Here is a 22,526-nt window from a genome sequence, read left to right as displayed (position 1 = left end):
AGCACGTCAGAACACGCTGCTGTCACAAATTGTAATGACTCGCACACGGCAGGCACTGCTTCTTTTATACACAAAGAAAATCTTCCGGTAGAACCGAAGGCCCGTGACATACCGCATTCTGATGTCCGTGTTAGGAATGCACGGGATTTGTTACATATGAAATTTTTACTGGCTTTGACAAGAATTGAAATTTTCAATACCTTATCGTTAATAATCTTAAGTTTCAATGAAATAGGCAAAATGATGGAGAGTGTCCGAGTCGGTTGATATAAAAATCTTAAAAATCCATCGACAGATAAAGGCGCTAGTGACGTTCAAAGTCTTCCCTTTCAGCGTAACGCTCTCGATTTCCAAAAATCTAAATGACACCCAGTATAGTAAAGAAAGACGTAAGTCCTACGTCAAAAATTGAAATGGGTACTAGATTCAAAAAAGCTCGTTGATATTAAAAACAACAACAAAAGAAATGTCGTTTCCTGTTGTTGATGTGTTTGTTGTTGTCCAGAGATGGTCTAGTAGCCTAAAAATTTAAACAAATCGACATAAGGAGAGTGAATCCTGAACAAAATATGATCAGAACACATCGAGATAGAGAGATATCGAGATAGGGAGGTTTTCGAGATATAGAAAGTCCAAATGTATGTAGACTGAAGGGACTGAGGAAACCATCGACATAGGGAGAGATATCGAGATATAGAACATCGAGATGTAGAGAGTCGACTGTAAATGCAAATTCATCCGAAGGTTATATCATTCAGCAACAAATTTAGTCAATATTAAGATACCTAGCTCCCAATAAGTAATTGTAATAACAGGAAATTATATTTTATTCATTTCTTGAAAATGGTGAAACTGATCAATGTTCCCCCGGATTACGGTATCCGGAATTATTCGTGTTATTTTCTCCCACTGACCGACACGGGGTCTAAGATGCTTCATAGTCGGGAACCACTGGAGGCAAACCCAATCCATTCAGTGCATAAGGGACTGTGAGATGAATTGCAAACTCGAAACAACTTGCTCGTTTCCATTTTCAATCTCCGCCGCCACTCGTGGTGACACTTTGCTCGTACTTGATTGTATTGATTGCATTATGTTATGCTTACCTACCTACCTACTATCTGACTGATTCCTATTTAGAAATAGGTGCTAGACTTGTCGTTCCATGTTCGATTCGATTGCTCAGTTCGTTCTCACTCACGCATTAATGAAAATTGCATCTTAAAAGGGTAAATGTCTGTTCATAAACAAAACGCATTAGACCTAGTTTTGGATCGGGTTGGATCGAAGTCACAATTTGGAGGCCATCCACAAATTACGCAAAGCATTGCCCAGCTCACCCCCTTTCTGTGGTCACATTCATATAATTTCGATTTGAAAGTGAGAAAATGTCAGACTTTGTTCTCCCCCCAATGAACTTCAGCGTAATCAGTGGAAGACCTCCTACCTTTGACTATTTGTCCTATGTAAAACTAAAAAAAATCTCCTACAATTAAGTGACTATTTTGTAATGTAAAACGTTGCTCTGGTGCGTGCTGGCCGGTGGTGGTCGTGGCAGCGTTCTAGCCTATGTATTTCTTCAGCCCTAATCCAAGGTGTCCGAGCCCGTGATAGCTGTGGCCGAGGATGGAACCGCTGCTAAGAACTGGACCCCCGCTGAGGATCGGACCCCCGCTAAGGATGGGACCACCGGGGCTGAGTTCGCCACCCGAGATGATGCCGCCGCCGATGAGACCTCCACCGCCGATGATGGGCCCAATCGAGGGTCCAGCCGCTATCGATGGACCATAGGCGGGTAGGACGGGTGCCGGTGCATATGCAATTGGTTGTGGTGCGGGGGCTGGTAAGGGTATAGCAATCGGTTGAGGCACAGGGATTGGCTGTGGCACTGGAACAGGCTGTGGCACTGGGTATGGTTGGGGAACTGGAACGGGCTGTGGTACTGACACCGGTACGGTTCTGAAAGAAAAGGGAGAGTTGTTTTTTTAGAGAATTCAGATTTCTAATGGCTTATTGGGTTATTTCGTTTCCATACAAATTCGCACCATATGTCATACAAATTGTTCTTAGTTTGAACCGCTGTTTTGGTATCATAGGGATCAGTTGAATAAGAATTAAAAAAACCAGATTAAACCTAGCGGTGACGATGCTTTTCTCGCTCATTATAAAATGTATCGAGAAAAGTAATTTAGGGAGGTCAAAATTGCACAATTATAAAGCAATTAATGGTTTTCGACTACCATATAGACTTCCAAAACATTTGGAATAATTATTATTCTTCTTTAGACTTCCAAATTCTTGAAATAATTCATTATAAGCAACAGGCGATGAAAATCATCAGTTGTATTTAGTATTTCTTATGAGTATAAAGTTCTTGTCATAAGACGAGTATGAACCATCCCATTTAATTCCACCACTTGATTGTACCTTGACAGATACGTATTTCGACCTCAACAGTAAGGTCGGCTTCAATGTCTCGTACTTGACTCGACAAGCCGAGACACACACACAGACACACAATCAAGTGGTGGAATTAAATGGGATGGTTCATACTCGTCTTATGACAAATAAAGACATTCCACTAAAAAGCTCAAAATAATTTTCTTAACCAAATGAATAATCACACTCACACACACACATACACACACAGACATCACATCAATTCGACATTGTTGTTTCAAAAGGGCGAAAGTCGCAAACGTAAACATTGACTTGTTCTACCGATTTCAGATAGATTAGAAACTTCTGGTGGAATTTTCCACTGCCGTTCGATAGAAGGCGCAGAGCGCTACCATTGCCAAGTGGTTGTTAGCTGGAAGCGGTCCTAGTTATTGAGGAATTTGCATGAAAAGGCATTGTTTACGTTTGCGACATTCGCCCTTATGAAACAACAGCGTCGAATTCTGGATTAACCAGAAATTCGAACGGGTACAAACATTATATGCACGCCAACGAATTCTGGGGCACCCAATTTTCGATAATTGATCATTATTTTACATCCATGTCCATGAATGTTGTTTTATTGCATTCTTCCATTTCTACGATTTCCTTTTTTCTTCAATACAATATAATGTGACCAAATAAATTTTGTGTGAGCGCGGGACAAAAAAAAAGGTCATAGTTTAATATTTTTTAGTACTGTTCGATAAACGACAACTCACTTCCCAACAAACAATTTGGGCTGAATAAGCTAAATTTTCAGTTGAAGAAGACTATTTTTGATTGAATAAGCGCTCAATTAGTTTCCAATGTTTGTTGGGTTTAGAAGTCAAAGCTTTCTTCACACGTTGAATGTGCAGCTCTATGTAGCTGCCATGGTGTTTCGTATAATTTTAAAGTTTAGCGATTCCCTCTCCGATAACTTCAAAACTGTTGCAACTATCGAATTGCAGTTCAAAGGCGTTGCAGTTAAATGACTTTTAGCTAGTGTATAGAATTTTGTTAGGAAATATTTTGTTTGTAGCGATAGAAGCAATGATATCGAACTTTGAAAATTATTTTCCGAATAACTTGAATAACCCTTTCTAAAATACCTAACAAACGTTATTATGAATTATGAATTAATTAGATCATATTTTTCTAAAAGTGTATTCTGGTTGAAGCTTTCGTCGTCAAGAACATGGTCCACGATTTTAGTTCCAATTTATGTCCAAACAGGTAAGACTGAATATATATCTGCCCAGAAAAAAAAACCCGTCCCATTCCAGATCGCTTGTGATTCTGAATGGAGAGCATCGTGCTTGAGTTTCGCCAAAAAGGATCTCGCTTCAAAAAGCACCAAAACCCAGTAAAAGCGTATTTTATGTTACTTATGAATTTATTTAACTATTTCCGCAAACAAAGTAAATCCGGTTAATTCAACATGTAGAAATCATAGAAAAGCAAACCGCGAGTCGAATCATGAACGATTCTCTTTGCCATGAGTCGGGTGATGTGTGACTCGTAATAGCTAATAATGTATTTTATTTTTCTGTATTTCGCGGGACATTATCTAGAAATAAGTTGAATGCGGGACGTTTCGCGGGACACTTTTCAGCGCGGGACAAATAGTGAAAATGCGGGACTGTCCCGCGAAACACGGGACGTATGGTCACATTAATACAATAACAAAAAGCTTCACGAAACAGAAATTCCTTTTTTGAGAGCTGTTTTTATTAACAACCTTGTAGCGGTCATCAAGAGGTTGTCATTTATGTATATCTTAATTTTATTGCCAGTCTTGAAGATTTGCTCTCGAAAACTGGTAATAGATAAAACTCAAAATGTTACTTGGGGAACGTTCCAAATCGGGATGTTTGGCAAAATACGGAGGGAAAGTCACCGGCCCGGAAATTGTACACCCAGATTCTGACGAAGCCTCATTGTTTCATAATGGATGATGACTTTCGGCAGCTTCCGGAGCTACTGTTCCTCACCGTTCAGCACAAATTTGATGTTCTGGAGGAAGTAAGGAAGCAAAAGCTTTTAAGTTTGCCAAGAGACACATGATTTGGTAAGCGATCTGCTCATGTGGCAAACGGAGTGCCCCGTTCGTGACTACCGGGACTGTAAACGAGGAGATTCGCCTCAAGGAGTGTCTATAGAAGCGTCTAGTTTCGCTGTTGAAGCAACGCGAGCTCTCTACAATCTTCTGGTCGGATTTTGCTTTGTGTCACTATTCAAATGTTGTCCTAGAGTGGTACGAAGCCAACGGGATCACATTTGGTACCAATGGACAATGTCATGAAAATGAACCTTCATCCCCGAAACACACCGAAACTAAGGCCCATCGAAAATACTGGGCCATTATGAAGCATGCACAACGGAAGCATCCCAAGGAGGTCTAATCTGAGGAAGACATACATGACTGTCGGACCGGACAGTCTGCATACCATATCGAATGACAGCTGACATCGATGCGTAAACTCTGCAGCATCTCGTGGAATGGTAGTCCGAAGTACTTTCTTTTCCAGCAAGAATATCCACAAGGCCACATGGAGATCACCTCACCAAGAAACGACCACGATCAAATCGACCACGTTCCAATCGATGGTAAATTCTTCTCCGACATCACGAACGCCCGCACCAGTGCGAATATGTGAATCCGACCATCACCACGTTGCAGTATGCCTGCGCTCAAAACTCTCGATGGCGTACAACACGCGTCGAAGTCGTCGTTACCCGCGCTGCTCTGGATAATTACCAAGGTTTGGGAGGATGAAGTTCTGCCGCAGGAGTGGATGGAAGGTGTCGTGTGTCCCATCTACAAAAAGGGTGATAAGCTGGATTGTAGCAACTACCGCGCAATCATATTGCTGAACGCCGCCTACAAGGGACTCTCCCAAATTTTATGCCGCCGACTAACACCAATTGCAAAAGAGTTCGTGGGGCAGTACCAGGCAGGATTCATTGGCGAACGTTCTACCATGGACCCAGTGTTCGCCGTACGTCAGCACAAGTGCGACCCCGGACAACCTCATCGAGATGCAGTTAACACAGTAGCTAAACAGCAGTTTCGACAACAATAGCTGCAGTAGAAACTACTGTGGAGCAGTGGACACTCTGCTCTTCCCGGCAATACGTATGCCGTGGCTGAGATGCGGGGAAGTTGACTGTGCGGAAGTATTGCGGCTCATGCGTAGTGGCTGTTGCCTGGATGCTCTGGACCGAGCTGCAAGGTCGTCGCGACTTGCGGATGACGGACATAATCTAAAACGTCATATGATTTTTTTTAACGTCGTGTGCCATAGCATAAGCGGAAGCCATTTTCGGTAGTCCACTCCCTCCCTGAAGTATTGCTTGATGGCGAGCCAGAGGGATTAAGACTAGTGTAAATGATTTTGGTTTTAGCGGGTTGTGTAGGCACAGTAAGGACTTCCCAACCTCTCAATTTAATCAGGACTTCTGAGTTATCATCTCAGGTGTCTGGTTGCAGAATTCTGTTTACCCTCACTAAAAAATCAACAGTATTCAGAAAATATCGAAGGATGATGAATTTCCTTGCGACTGGTTGGATAGCTTTATGTATTCTATCTACAAGAAACACAAAAATTCTTCAGGAATTTCTCTACTAAAATTTCTTCAATAGTTCGTCCGGGATGGTGTGCAATTCCTAGTGAGAATGCTATCAAAAATCCTGAATTTTGCCTTCCTAAGCCTGGCGGCAACAAAGCAAGGCAATGCAGAAGGTGGCTGGATTAAATTCAGGGTACGGTGTAGGTTTTTTTTGGTACTTTCCTATGACTATGAACAACAACGTGTTAGTTTTATGACACAGGAATGGAAATAGTGAATCTACTTAGAAACCTCGCAGTTAATACCTGTGGAAGTGCTTAATGAATACTCAGTTGCGACACGGCTATTTTCAAATGGAGCATGTAACGCCAAGTTCATATGAGAGAATTCCAACAGGACATGTGTGAAAATCTTGCAGAAATTTTCATGAACTGATGAAAGAAACTTTCCAGGATCTTCCCAGAAGATCTGGGGATGCATAAGGCGTTCTTGAAGTGAATTTAAAATCCGGGAGAGTATAACCAACACCCCCCCTCGAATTCTTGGATAAAATTTTTACAGGAATTCCTGTAGAATAAACTTTTAAGAAGTCATGTTAAAAAAACTATACTTATATAAAACAAAGTTGGCATTCGTACGACCGCGCAACACTCAACGATGGACAGACCGACTTTTGCTGATTTATAATAATTTTCTTTTCCTTGCATTCAATGGCACTCGTGAAATCGAAAAAAATAATTTAAAAAATCATTCTAAACAGTTTTCCAAATAAATTCTGAAGGCAGGAAAATATTTCTGCAAACTTATCATTTTTTGGCGAAACGAAGTTCGACGAGACAGCTAGTTTCCTTTAATTCATAGGAGAAGATTTCCTAATAATTCGTGATGATGAGCTTAGAAATAAGGAGGCATCAATGGAACGGTTCGCTAAAAAAAAAATTTCATTACTAGTAAATATTTTCCGTTCGTTTCATATAATAAAATGAAATTGAATTCGATCCATACAGGAAATGTCAACGATTTTGCATATAAAAATACGTTTTGCTTTATGTATGTGTTCCACCAGGTGAGTCAATTCCAGAGCACACTGCCCACTGGATCAACCATATGGGATGGAATAATATAGGGTCATGGTTTCTCGGGTTAAATACAGTATTTGAAGATACGGTCTTCAGGTCAAAATAAAACCTACCCAAAAAAATTATAAATTTTCCATAAAAAATAGGAAATATGGCAATAAAGAAGCCAATAAATAAATATAAAATTTTCCTAAATAATGCAAATTTCCATGAACAACTAAAAATTTCCACAAAACAATTAATTAGCTGTTCTAAAAACATAAACAATATTTATAGAAATATTGAAAGAAAAAAATGTTCCTTTGAATAAAATACAACATTTCCACAAATAAATCAATAAAAACAATAAACAATTTCAAAATTTTCCACAAAATAAATATTTTTTCCATTGAAAATTAAAAACTTTCCACAAAATAATCAACTAAGAGCAATAAAAAATATGAAAATTTCCATCAAGAAATATTAAAAAGCAATAAAACTGACCCCTTCTTTGAAAGCGTTTATTGTTCATGGAAAATTTAATAATATTTATTGCTTTTTTGTATTTTTTATGGCAATTCTTTGATGGTTCTTTATTGATTATTTTGTGGAATGTATTTTTATTTTTCATGGGAAAAATATTTATTTCGTGGAAAATTTTGTAATTGTTTACACCCAATATTTTTTTACACGGTTGGTATTCTTTAACTTCCCAGTTTACCTTTCTTTTCACCGCTTTCTAAATACCACCTGAATTTTCTTTGATTTTTTGTGAATTTTTTCATGGGGTTGAATCATAGTTTCATCAACGCTAAAGGTTGTAATCAACTAAAACCCACCTGTGTAAAAAAAGAACCGTATTGCTAATATTGATTTATTCATTAAAATTCTTCTTTTATAATAGCAATTATTGCTTTTAGAAGTGCTAATTTATTTTTGTTTTGTGGAAAATTCTTATTTGATTATGAAAATTTTGCATTATACAGGGAGATTTTTTTTTATTTATTGCTTATAATCTTATTTCTTTATTGGCAAGTTCCTAATTTGTTATGAAAAATTTCTAATTTTTTATGTAAATTTAATTTTGCTGCCGTGGGTAACCGCTTACTGAAGACCGTATCTTAAATTATTAATAAATACTGTAGGTTATTACTGATTAAGAAATGGAATCAGATAAAACACAAAGTCGAGTAATACAGCACCGACCAGTTTTGTTGTTAATGAGATTTTAGCAATTCGGTTAAAATCCTTCCAGTACGTAAACCACCTGCTTCTGATTCTACCTGCTTGCAATCTATAAAAAATACTTACCGTCGTCGGGGGATTGTACGACAATTCCCCGAAAACCATTTCCCCGAATGCAATTTCCCCGAATGTAACAATTCCCCGAATGCAATTTCCCCGAATGTAACAATTCCCCGAATGTAACATTTCCCCGAATGAAACAATTCCCCGAAAAGGAAGTATCTTCTGCAAAAACAACTTTGCGATCGATTGTATGCGTCCGAACAGAGTAGCATTCAAAGATACGTTATTGAGTGTCTTCTTGGAGACTATTAACTGAAGATCCTTTGATAGTAATTAATGTTCTTGATCCTCCAAAATGTGTTGGTAAATTAAAAAGATATCAGAGTACAGTATTTCTAAGGTAGTTTTTTTTTCTAAAATAGTCGAACAACGGCTGCATTAGGGTGGCTCAAAGTAGTATGGGAAAAGCTTTTTCAATTTTTTTGATGGCCGCCCTCTTATTCGGTTTTATTTGATGCCCAGATGCTCTGGACAAAATTTCAGCCAAATCGGTCAACGTTTGGGCGGTGCTAAACTCGTCGGAAGTTTATATGGAAAAATGTATGCAGAAACATCCAAAAACAGTGAATTGCAGTTGGAAGGCACAACTTAGCAAGAAGAACTATGATACTCATCAAGATCTTGAAGAATTTATGACAGAATGTTATGCAGAAAACCGCGAGGAGATTAGAGTTTGCCCGGTTATTGGCATTTCTCTGTAGTGGGGTTTGAGCATATTTCGTTTCTTTTACCTTTGAAAAGAAATAAATTCACCCCTACAACACTCCAATAATATGCTTAATATCTTTGCCTAATAAACTCTAATCTTCTCGCGGTTTTCAGCATTACGTTCTGTATTTAATTCTACAAGAACTGAATGAGTATCATTGTTCTTGATCGTAAATTGTACCGTCCAACTACAAATCACTGTTTTTGGATATTTCTGCATACATTTTTCCATATAAACTTCCGACAAGTTTAGCACCGCCCAAACGTTGACAGATTTGGCTGAAATTTTGTCCAGAGCATCAGGGCATCAAATAGAACCGAATAAGAGGGCGGCCCATCAACATTTTTGAAAAAGTGTTTTTTGAGCCACCCTAAGCTGCATTTTTTGAAAAATTAAAATAGCGTTTGGGTAAATTTCTGTCTTAATGAAATAAAACTCCTGTCCTGAATATCCCTTTTAAAGAACTATAAGACAAGGGTGGTTGTGAATTCTCTTGAACAAAAATAATGCGTTTGTCCTGAATGAGGCAATGGTGAATGCGATTCCTTCTTAAAAAATAATGCATCTGCCAGAATAATGCAATAGTAAATGTGCTCCTTCTTTAAAAGTGGGTTGTTTCCAGGAACACTAAAACAGTAAATTTGATTCTTTCTTTAATAAAATATGTCTTCCCGGAATAAGTAAATGGGGATGTGATTCATTCCTTAAAAGGAGGCATTTGCACTAAGTAAGGAACTGGTAGATGTGATCCCTTCTTCAGAAGCAGACCTTAGCTCGAAATAAGGCAATAGCAGATAAGTTTTCCTTTTGGGGAGCAGGTGTTTGTCCGCAATAAGGATGAATGTGATCTTTTATTTTGATGTAGGTGAATTTGACCAGAACAAGGAAAATATGTATGATATCTCTTCTCAACCTTCCAGGACTCTCATGGTCCTGGATCTCTTACGGAGGCCCGCCGCTTTTGTAAACGACAAGTGTGCTTTTTTCAAAGGTGTTGTGCATTTTACATCGTGACTGACGAGTCACGGAAGGTTAAGTAATGAGTATCGATTTTTTATCATTTCACTGAAAAACATTTGACTGATTTCATTTTCGCAGAATAACATTTGGTGGTATGTACCATAAGAGTGTATGACATTAAATGGATTATACTCTTTCAGAATGACTTTTGGTGGAATGCCATTTTGCAGAATGTTCCATTAGAAAATTTTCATTACATACATTACATTACATACAAATGTAGTGTAGAATAGGGGTCAGTTTTGAAGCATATAATTGATTATCTCCTCTCCTTGCATTATAACGGACAGACTTTTTTTTTCAAAATAATTCTTTTAGTCTCATACAGAGTAAACAAAATCATTTAAAGAAGGCATTATCTCATCCCTTCGCTTTCTACCGGAATAAGGCATTATCGATTTGTCTTATACCAAGCAGATGCCGTAATTCAAAGAAGGCATTATCTTGTCCCTTTGCATTAAACCGCGCTGATGCTTCATCATTCTGAGCAAACTCATTCATTTAAAGAAAGCTTTATCTCCTTACTTCGCCTTATACCGGCCAGATGCGTTCATTCAAAGTAAGCATTGCCTTCTTTAAAGGCTTAGTTTTCGTCTTCTTCAATGACTCTACTTTCCATCTCGAACTTGGCTTACTTCTCAACTTGGCGTTCTGTTAGCATTACCACGGTTTTTAAATTGAAAGCTTTCCTATGCGTATCTTGTGTGGCGAGTACGACGGATACACTATGTCCAAGGTCCAAGTATGTTTCCCAACCGAAAGCGTGTTAGGCCGGGGCGGGAATCGAACTTGCAAGTCACAATCTCCGGATTGGCCATCCTACGCCTTTTCTCAGCATATTCAAATAGAAGAGGGAAGCATTCGGGGAAATGTTTCATTCGGGGAATTGTTACATTAGGGGAATTGTTGCATTCGGGGAATTGTTATTCGGGGAATTTGCATTCGGGGAAATTGAATTCGGGGAATTGGTTTTCGGGGAATTGTCGTACAATCTCGTCGGGGGTGACAATGGGTCAAATGGGGGTGAGAATGGGTCACTGTTTCAACTACTTAGAATGCTTGTAGAATGGATTAAATGTATCTGAGGGCAAGAAGACTAAAATATAAGAGACCTTTTTGCAAGATTTTGCTCTGCGACCTCCAGGCTGCCGGTGAGAGCGATGACCCATTCTCACCCCCCAGACCCATTGTCACCCCCGATGGCGGTAATGTAAGGGGAATTTATGATCATCTTCAAATCGCAGAGGAATCAGCAGCTTTGATCCCAATGAAGGAAACGACTACCGGTATCGACCTGGGGAAAGCTGTTAAGACCTGTATGAAGGAGATTGAACTCTTCTTTGAAACTTAAGGCCTAACAACTGATGGAGCACCTGCTATGACGGAAAAGAACACTATCGTTGTGATACTTGAAAATTGAAGCAATTTGTTTATTTGTTACTAAATCGTTAATTTGTGATACTCTATGGAGACTCCACGACCACGAATTCCAAATTATGTTGAAGTAAATGGAAGCAGAATGCGGAGATTTGTTGTGTTGGTTCGTTCGCTAACCCATGGTACGTTGCTTGAGAGCGGAAGAAAATCACACTATTTTTACAAGATAAAACAAAACCAATGACCAAGCTGAATAGATGAGTAGTTTGGGCTTTAAAGTACATGTCACCAAACATCTCAATGACTTGAACATTAAGATGCAAGCCAAGAATCAACACGTCAAACTTTCATTATCCAACATGCAAACTGTTGAAACAGAATTGAAACACTTTGGCACAATTGATTGTCGAAAACTGATACATTTCTTTAATCCGATTGAAAACAGTTCCTGCAAATCTGTTGAATATGCTCTCGAAGCCTTTCGAAAGGTATTCTTGAAGCCCATTCGCTAATTTTTGAGAGCACTCAATACCGTTTACTGATGTAAATAATGTACCTGGAATGTTTCAAATGGAGATAATTGACCTCAAATGCAATAACGAGGTCGAAACTATATTTCAGGAGGACACATCTCTTGTAAGATATTTTCTCTCTATCTGTGTGAACAACTCTTATCAAGAATGTAATCAGTAAAAAATAATTGTGGGTCTTAGCCAGACAAACCAGCAAAAAAAAAGTAATTGTGGATCTTCATTATCTGCTTGCAAAATTCGATCACCGATTGTGCAATCAATATGCGTCAAGTATTGAAAAGAAGTCAACATTTCCATATTCTGTTAGAGTAAAAATAAGAAAATAAACACATAAAAAAGATTGCTCAAACGCAATAATATCGTGTTTAGTTTTTCTTTGAATCTAAATGCCATTTTGAAAATAGTAGTTTGTGCAATAAGTTGCAAAAGGTTGATTTTTTCAGCACGAGTCGTACGTTTATCGAACGAGGCTTGCCGAGTTGGATAAATACTACGAGTACTGAAAAAATCGAGTTTTGTAACGAGTTGCACACGCTTTTTTTGCAATGACGAAAAATTGACTTTCATATTATATACTTTCATATGACAAATCTGTACCAAAATTATACTTGTACTTGTCTAATTCCTTCTAGAATTTGCTCCACATGATCATTCTTGCCAATAAGTTATGTTGCTGCAGAGATTCCATGTTGCCGTGCCACATTGCATAGTTCGATAAACCGTGAAGCGATAGATGTACTTGCTTTTGGAAATTGTTGATGTCATGTCCATCAAACTATTTCATTTATTACGCGACGCAGAGAATACACTATTTGAACACTTACCCAAGCTAATTCAGCAAAATGTAGTCATGTAACTACTGTTCTGATGTTGGTTTTTCATTATAGCACCCAAATGAGTGTTATAATGAATATTATGCAACCCATTTGAGTTGCATGATGTTCATTAAAGCACCCATTTCGTTGGTATGGAAAAGTAGGCCGTTTTATGATTCAACGGCGAACTGTAAACCAGATAAACCATAATCAGGAATTGCAAAAAAATATATTTCACTTTGGTAATTTTTAAAATGTATTAAAAATATGTACCGAATATTTCTTGGCCCGCCAGCAAGTGGTCAATCTGAAAACGGGCCCGTGGCTTGAAAAGGTTGGGCAGGTCAGGTAATGGGTTATTACAAGGGTTGTCCTATATATGGCCGCTGGGACTGTTAAGCATCTTTCCTATTTTTAATAAGGATAAGAAAGGTTTAGCTGCAACATCGAAACGCCAATACAATACAATTGGATAAAAGCGGGTTTAAAAATGTTTGAATGTGTGAAAAATTACCATTTGCGTCCAAAAATGACCATTTGCTGCCCAAATAACAAAATTAGTTTCTCACTAAAATATATAAGAAATTCCCAAACTATGATAATTAATGATTGAAATATACTATCTTCTGTAAAGGTGAAGAGCATTATAATAACCTTATTTTATGCTACATGAGACGTTGAAGTTTCGATAAACCAAACCGTGTATCAATAAACAAATGTTCAGTTTTTCGCAAAAGTTCCAATTAATTATAAATCTTATCGATTAATGTCCTTCTACTCTATCATTGAGGATATTTCAAAATATCTATACGCATGATAAGATAAGCCTTACTTCCTTTTTTACTTTTACGGACAAAGTATAATAGAACCAATGAAATTAAATTCTATAAAACTATAGTTTGAACGCCAAATTGCTGTAGCCAAGCTCAAACCAATGCAATGTCTGTAGATTGGAACCAATGTTTTGAATCGTTGCTCAAAGTTGCGCAGAAAACATCAATGTTCGAGCGCCGCTGTGACCAAGGTCCTTGTTCTGATACACACGGTTAACCCTTTCAGAACAACTTTTTTTTACATGGATTTAAAATACAGATTTGGGGTTTTCCGCTCGATCCTGCCAAAACTAGTATAGAAAGAACTAAGAAGGTGTTGAAATATTTTTTTTGATGACCTAGGCCGCTCAAACTGTTCTGGAGTACATATCCTCGAATGCATAAGAAAATATGTCTAGAAACAAAATGCCCAAAGCTGAGAATATGTCCAAAAATAGCTATGTGATCATAAGACATGAAATTATCGAGTTTTAAATAAATGAAACCTATTTCAGTGTCTCCAAAACGGCCTGCAGTTCAGAACATACGATCTACTCGATCAATCAAGCTTTGAACAATGTATTCGTGCATCGCTAACCATCCCAGCAGGTCCATTGAGCCGATAAGATTTCACTCATTACTTTAACAAACTACTACATGCCCTTTTTTTCTCCAAAACGTCACATCAACCAAGTCCTGAACTTTGTATACGTGCATTGCTACACATCCTAGCAGGCCCATTGAGCCGATAAAATTTTACTCATTATGTTTACTAGTTACTACTGGCCTTTTAGGTTCTCCAAAATACCCGGGGGTTGAAAAGATATGATCTATCCGATCAACCAAGTCCAGAAAGATGTATACGTGCATCGCTAAACATCACAGCAGGTGCATTGAGCCAGTACGAATTCATTCATTATTTTCAAAAGCTACAATAGGACCGCCATGATTCAATGTTCTACGACTCGGTATCGACTCGTGGAAGCAAATGATGCCACACTAAACATATTTTCTCGGTTACTCTGTCTCTTAGAGTATCGACTGTATTATAGAGCCTTTTTGGAGCTCGGATCATGTGATCTATCCAATGAACCAACTTATGAATAATGTATTATATGATATCCCGGTATGTTCATTGAGTTTTTATGACTCAATACTACTACAGATCTTTTAGATTCACCAAAACGGCTTGGAAACCCTAACGATTGATCATCCAAGTCCGTGAACGCAGAATAAATCACAGGGTATCCTCATTGTATATCTTGACTCAAGAGCAATATTGGGCATTGGATTTCATGTTCATGGAAATTAGGATCATATGCTTATTACACCGGTTTGGGTAAATACAACAACCTTGGTTGGTCCGGTAGATACCGTGGGCTGAATTCCAGAACGTTTTGGAGTATCTTGAGTATCTCGAATTCTAGAAAATAGGCTTTATATGATGCATATATGATTAATAAACCAGATTGGGTATATTGTATATACATTGCAATAGTCTTCATTGATCTGATAGATACCGTGGGTTGAACTCCACAACATTTTGGACTACCTTAAGCATTTGGAGCATATTTAAGAAAATTGGTATGCATCATGCGTATATGCTTCCCGGGCAGAAGCTATGAACAGAATAACAAAACATGATATGGACTTGATTGACATAAGAGATAAAAGAACAGGCAACAATATCAAAAATTTGAACAGAAATATCATCTAAATATCAAGATATGCTACGGATAAGAACAAACTAATGGCACATGATATTGATCACTTATTACAAATAGCATAACTTGATATCCTTATGATATTTTGGGGCAAAATATTGATATTGTCGTCTGATCTTTTATCTCTTATATCAATCATGTCCATATCACATTTTGCTATCTTATCAACATTTGATATTATTGAGATATTTTCGTCTACTCGGGTTATTGAACCGGATTGGGGGAGTACCTATACTGATGTCATTGCTAAAGCCTTGATTTATCTGATAGATACCGGGGACTGCACTCCAGAACGTTTTGGAATACCATGAGTATCTCATATTTAACAAAAATGGGGTTTGCATTATACGCATAATCCTATTGAACCAGATTAGGTGTAAAACAACGATAAGAAAATTTCAAAAGTCTTGATTGATCTGATCGATACCGTGGGCGGAATTCCAAAACGTTTTGAAGTACCTTGAGAATCTCGTATTCAAGAAAATTGGGTTTGCATCATGCGTAAATGCTTATTGAACCGGATTGGATGTATACCGACGATGAGGACATTGTCAATTAGCATCTCGTATTCCTGAAAATAAATCACTGGCATAACTTTCATGATGGCTTAACTTGTCTGAGTATTCAGAAGTATCAAACAATGTGATTCAGGATTCAAACATGTCAAATTCATTTGCATGCTCTCAGAAACGAAATCTTCCCAAGGTTTTGGATATCTGGGTCTTCAGGGTATTGTCAAACTTGACCCCCGATATTTTACCTACAAAGCAAACATTCTGGCGAACAGTTTTGCTGAAGGAAGTGGGGGCCTATCTCTCTACTGCGATTTTACACAGTATTGTCAGTAGATGGAAATAACCAACGCAGGAGGGAAATGGTCATTTTCAGTGCAAAACGCAATTGTTTGTATAAATTCCATACAACAATTCAATTTCAACAATTCAAGATGGCTTGGGGACATTGGCAAGTCCCCAATAAAGGCAATCCCCACCCCCCAATAAAGGCATCCTGGCTGTGAGCGCGGTGCAAAACATGAGCATCCAGCCTGCGCTCGGGTTCATGTTCATTTTTATGAGTGCACGTTTGAGCCCGAAGTCATGGATAAACATTTGCGCAGGGCTGCTGCTTAAGGTCACTCCTGACGGAATCCAATTTTCAAAGTACTCGCGTTTTCAAGGGCACACCATTCGATACGGAAGCAACGCACAACTGTCATTTTTATTTTTTCAGCTTTGCTGCGTCGTGCGTGAAAAAATAAAAATGACAGTTGTGCGTTGCTTCCGTATCGAATGGTGTGCCCTTGAAAACGCGAGTACTTTGAAAATTGGATTCCGTCAGGAGTGACCTTAAGAACTGTTTGCAAACATTTACGCAGGGCTGCTGCTTAAAAACTGTTTGCAAGCATTTCCTGATGAAATTCCGAAATGTTTTATAAAGACATTTCGAAGATTTTCCCAAATAGTTTCCGAAGATTTTCTCAAACATATTCCAAAGATTTTCCCACAGAAACTCTGAAGATTCCATAGATTTTTCCGAGAAAATTCCGAAGAGCTTCCCAAGAAAATTTAGAAGAATTCCAAAGCATTTTCCAAACATTTTTTCGATGAAATTGCGAAGAGTTTTTCAATATTATTTCCCGTGGATAATCCGAAGAATTTTCCAAAGATCATTCCGAAGAGTTTCCCAAGCAAACTCTAAAGGCATTCCTGAAGAAATATTGAAGATTTTCCCGGTCAAATTCAAAAGAGTTTCCCAAGGAAATTTTGAGGAGCATCTGTCAGAAATTCCGAAATTCCTATGAATATATCAAGCAGAGGATTTAGAGGATTTTTGCGTATGAATACAAATGAATTGCCAGTGAAAATTCTTGTTTTCGTGTTTGAATTTCCAGTGGAAATCTAGGATAATTAATAAAAGATCCGCTCGAAAACGCCACCAGCAAACTAAATTTTCACAAACGCCGCCGCCGATGATATCCCGACCGGGCCACATCTCTTCCCGTAACTGACATCAATCTGACGTCCATGTTGGGGATGCATGAACGGGATTGGTTGGTTCTGAATTTTCTACTGGATTTGGGAAGAATTGAAGTTTTCAATAGTTTAACGTTGATAATCAATTATTTCAATGGTTTTGTTAAATTGCGGGAGAGTTTCTGAATCGTTTGATATGATAGTTTCGACAATTCATCCAACGATAAAAACCCTACTAGTGATAAAAGCACTAAAATCCCCCCTAATTTCGTGGCAGTCTCGGATTTAGAAATATTCGTTTTACGCTGTATCCGAGTCTTCACGTTAGATGTAATTTAAGTCAAAAATTGCTAAACGGATAGAGGCAGGAATCTTTGTGGAATGCCATTATAGCTCTGGCTGCGCACGGTAGAATCTGACCTGTAATCTAAGATTTTCATAGACCATCGGACTCACCTGGTAACTGTAACTGGGTATGGCTGTGGCACTGGAACGGCCACTGGTCTATCCACCGGCACATGGACTGGATATGGTCTAGGCACTGGTACTGGCACTGCAACCGGATGTGGTACGGGCCTATCAACTTGCACCGGATATGGAACCTGTACTGGCACTGCTACATGTCGAGTCACGGGAACGGCCACCGGAGTTGGCACTGGAACCGGGACTGGTTGATTCACCGTTGAATGTGTGTGGATGTTTCTGGTAATGGTTGGTTGCAGATTGATGGCTGGTGCAGCAAAGGCCGGTAAGGCAGGTAAGGCAGGGGCTGCTAATGCAGGTGCAGCGGCAATGGCCGGTCCTATGGCAGGAGCGCCTATCACTCCACCCAGCCCATATCCTCCTAAACCGTACCCACTAAGCCCTATCCCACCCAAACCATATCCTCCTAATCCGTAACCGTAGCCTCCTAGAATGGCCCGTTTCTGTGGTTTGGCAGGAGTTGCCGAGGGCTCGGGATCTGCGGACACCAACACCACCGCCAAGCACGCACTAAGAAACTGAACAAAAGAACGAACAATAATCTTCAGAACTTTCGCTCTCAGTCGAGAATAGAATCACTTACAATTTGCAACTTCATCACTAATCGGAATAAAACTGCCTCACCAGGCGACACCTTCGAAGTACCACTGACTGATGATTATTTGATAAACTACTCCTTCTATATATACCAAGAAATGAGATTACTGGAGCACCACCAAAGTCGACCCGTCCGAGTTGGATCCATTGCCAGCTTGAGATGAATCATGTAATAGTTTTGGTCCAAATTAGTCCCAGCGCCAAGCGTTGTTCCAAACTGGGCCGGCAGGGATGACCATAAGTTGCAAGTTTTTTTTTCAATCTTTCCTATCAGCTAGTACAGTGGCTATAAGCGTGGAAAAGCGCGGAAAACTCGACGTGCGTCAAATCTTGCTGATTGCAGTGAAATGCGGGAGAAATCCAGTTGGCACATTAATTTTTCATAAAAGCTCCAATTATTTTTCGATTTTCTATTCGTGAATCATCGCCCAATGAGAATCCCGACAGGGCTTCACTTGTACGCAATTGCTACGGCGTTTCATAACTGCTGATGACAAAAAATTCGAGTCGACACTATCGAAATAGTTATGTGAGCAATTTGCTGGCCCATGATGGTAGAATTCTGCGAAAGATCTACTGAGGCGCGCTGGTATCAGATTCAGAGGGAAAACTCGAGCGCAACGCTGCCCAAGCAGCTCGGTATGGTGCATTCCATTTGGGCGCGTGGTTGTCATGTGCGATAATCATTTCTCGAGGGGGCTAAATCAAAGATCCCAAATGGTGGGTGATTCTGTCATCGGCCGGCTGTTTCAAGCGATATATGGCATGCGTCTTGGCTGGGCTGCGGTAGCGTTCGATTGGCTATCTGCAACAGATTGATGGTTGATAAAAAGACAGAGAATTATAATTCACAGGAATGCAATAATGAAGGGTCGGGTTGGAAATTGAGACGTTTTGAGGAGTGAAATATTTTATTGATTGGATATTTATAAGCTGTGATTATTTTTATGATTTAATGCCATTTAATTGATATCAACCTAGGAACAAACAAAGATATCAGAATATATTTCTGAAAGTAATACAACCAGTTTTTTTTTACGAGGGGGATACGTACCTCGTTAAAAAACAGCGTTAATTCGAAAATCCGTGTAAAAAAAACTATCGAAAAGTTCCTTTTGCAGGATAAATTTCCGAAGGAATTTTTGTGGAAGTATCCGAAGGAGTTCACAAAGGATTTCCTGGAAGATTTCCTTAAGTAATTCTCAAAGAAATTCGTAATGGAGTTCCTGGTTTGAGTCCCAGGATGTTTTTTTTGTAAATTCCTGATGGATTTCCAATGGAGTTCCTGCAGAAATTCTCGACGAAATTTATAGAAGAGTATCCGAAACAAATCTAGTAGAAATTCTAAAATAAGAAAAAAAATCAAATGAAGTTCATAAGGAATTTCAAGAGGAAAATATTTATGAACAAATTTAAAATGAAGTTAAGGGGCGTTCTAAGATCACTTCCTTAGTTTCCTGAAGCTCAATTCCCACATTTTCAGAAAAAAAATTACTTTATATTTTGTCGAGAATATGTTGAATAGAAAGGGACCTAGTTGCCATATTGCCAAAGATATTTTCCCACTTCCCACTTTTTGGCTAGAGATTAGCTCCACGGTAGCTGCAGTTGTGTTGTGAGTAGTAGATCGCCATTCAATGATTTAGATTTAATGACTAGCTCAATTTGTCGAGTTGATTTGATCGATATATGAAAGTCGGCCTTCCAGGCTTCCTTTTAAAAAAATCGTTTTTGGCGTGCATATTTAGCTTTTTTATTACACCTTGGTGAACAAGATAGGCATAAACAATTTTTAAGACCAGAAAATTAAACTAACTTAGCAAGTTATCCCTTTTTTACATCTTCGAAATCAGTTTTCTTGTTATCTTTGATTGTACGACAATTCCCCGAAAACCAATTCACCGAATGCAATTTCCCCGAATGTAACGGTTCTATACCAATCGCCCGAAAACCATTCGCCCGAAACCCATTCACCCGAATGCCATTCACCCGAAAGCCATTCGCCCAAATGTGCCATTCGCCCGAATGAGCCATTCGCCCGAATGAGCCAAACGCCCGAATAAGCCAATCGCCCGAATGAGCCAATCGCCCGAATAAGCCAGTATGAACTGATTTTATTCTTAGTTTAAAACTATCAGAAATAACAGCATGTGAAATTGAGAATGGAAATATTGATTGAAAGCTATTAGCTTATGTAATTTGATTATTCTTTTTAAAGGTTCAATCGTTGATCAGCAAATCTGCCCAACGCCACATAATACATCGTCGGCGACGTCGTGATATGCAACCAGAGTCACTGGAATGTAATGATTTTGATCATATCGACGAACGCTATAAAGTAAATCTGGATGGAGAGCTCTTCTTGCAGTCTTTAGTTGATTGCGATGATGGTAAGATCCTCTTGTTTGTTTCGGCACAACACATAAAAGTGCTGATGAAATCGGAAATTTGGATTATGGACGGAACTTTTATCACGGCTCCACAACACTTTTCTCAAATTTTCACGATACATGGAAGTGTAGGTGAAGAAAATCATAGACGCTTTGTTCCTTTGGTTTATATGTTGCTACAGAAGAAGAGAACCTACGAATCAGCTTTCAGTGCGCTGGAAGAAATTGCGGAGAAATACCAATGCGAACTTGAGCCGGAGCATATTCTATTGGATTTCGAAATAGCAGGAATAAATGCTGTTAAAAGATTTTTCCCTGGAACCAATCAACCGTGGAGATTTTTTCACCTAAACCAAAGTTTATTCAGAAAACTAGCACACCTTAGCTGAAGTCGATTTATTCCAAAGATTTCACTATCCAACTTGCGTATAAGAAAGTTGTTGCTTTGGCATTCTTGCCGAGTCAAGAGATTCCAAATGCATTTCAAGAATTGCAAAAAACGATCCCAGAGTCTCTCTGTAATTTTTTAAACTATGTGAGTGAGTTTTACGTTAATGGTCGCCAAACAAAAAGCAAAAAAATACAGTCGAGGTCCTTTATTTCCGCCTATGGTCAGTTCATGGAAGAATGACGCAAAATATTCCACGGACCTCCAACCACATTGAAGGATGGCATAACAAATGGGGTTCGCTGCTAGAACAGGGTAATCCTCCCTTCTACAGTGTTGTAAAGCAATTCCAGCTAGAAGAACGAATAGCTAGCACTGATATTTTACGATCGCTTCAGTCCCAGCCGATAGCAAAGCAGCATAAAAAAAAACATTGAGAAAAACATAAAGTTAGAAGGGCTCGTTGCGTCATACAAGCCAGGTGAGTGGTTGAGCTTTTTGACGGGGATCGCGCTTGTGTTAATTAGTTCCTAAGTTTCCTATCACCTAAGACTTATGTTGTAATGTACTTACTATAAAAATATCAAACAGATTTTTTTTTTCATTTCAAGGGCTCTCGGGCTTTTGGCTCATTCGGGCGTTTGGCCTATTCGGGCGAATGGCATTCGGGCGTTTGGCTCTTTCGGGCGTTTGGCATTCGGGCGAATGGTTTTCGGGCGAATGGTTTTCGGGCGATTGGTATAGAACCAATGTAACAGTTAGCCAAGCAAGCAAAAACGTAAGGTTGCCAATCAGGAGGGTTGGGAGCTCGATTCCCGGTTCAGCTTAGGATGCTTTACGGTAGGAAGCATTTTCGGGTGGTTGAGCACAAGTGTATCCATTGTACTGCCACATTCTTTACTTTCTGATTTAAGCAAAGGGGAAAAAAATGTATTCTTAAAATAAACGCGTCTACCCGGTATAAGGCGAAGGGAGGAGATTATGCATTCTGTAGGTGACTACATCGCCCAGTATATTGGGAAAGGAAGTGATAATGCCTTCTTCAATTGAACAATTTGCTCGGTTTAAGGCAAAAAAGATATATAGTCCATTCTTTAAATGAACTCGCTTGCCTGAAAAAAAAGTGAAAGAATGAAACAATGATCGCATCTGCCCGGTATTAATGCGAATAGAGATGATAATGCCTTTTTTAAATAAATTCGTTTATCCGGTATAAGGCGAAAAGAAAAGATAAAAGATTATTTTTAAAAAAATCGATAGAACGTACGCTTTGATAGTACGTACACTAAAATAACGCAGGTGTACGTACTATCGAGGTATGCCTGTATTCATTAGAAGCTTGATT

General features: G+C 38.8%; 1 protein-coding gene across 1 annotated transcript; it reads right to left on the bottom strand.

Moving 5' to 3' along the window:
- Positions 1 to 1,146: 1,146 nt before the first annotated feature.
- Positions 1,147 to 19,205, bottom strand: LOC134203450 (tetra-peptide repeat homeobox protein 1-like). Its single transcript, XM_062678328.1, has 3 exons — positions 18,390 to 19,205; positions 17,780 to 18,324; positions 1,147 to 1,959 (listed from the first exon to the last, which is right to left on the bottom strand). Exons 1-3 carry the CDS (start codon positions 18,402 to 18,404, stop codon positions 1,563 to 1,565), a joined length of 957 nt encoding a protein of 318 aa, XP_062534312.1. The 5' UTR covers positions 18,405 to 19,205; the 3' UTR covers positions 1,147 to 1,562.
- Between the last annotated feature and the right edge of the window lie 3,321 nt (positions 19,206 to 22,526).

The sequence above is a fragment of the Armigeres subalbatus genome, unplaced genomic scaffold (assembly GCF_024139115.2).
Source record: "Armigeres subalbatus isolate Guangzhou_Male unplaced genomic scaffold, GZ_Asu_2 Contig1857, whole genome shotgun sequence".
Lineage (NCBI taxonomy): Eukaryota > Metazoa > Arthropoda > Insecta > Diptera > Culicidae > Armigeres > Armigeres subalbatus.
Note: the sequence above shows the minus strand (reverse complement) of the source record. Positions and strands in the feature narration are given on the sequence as shown.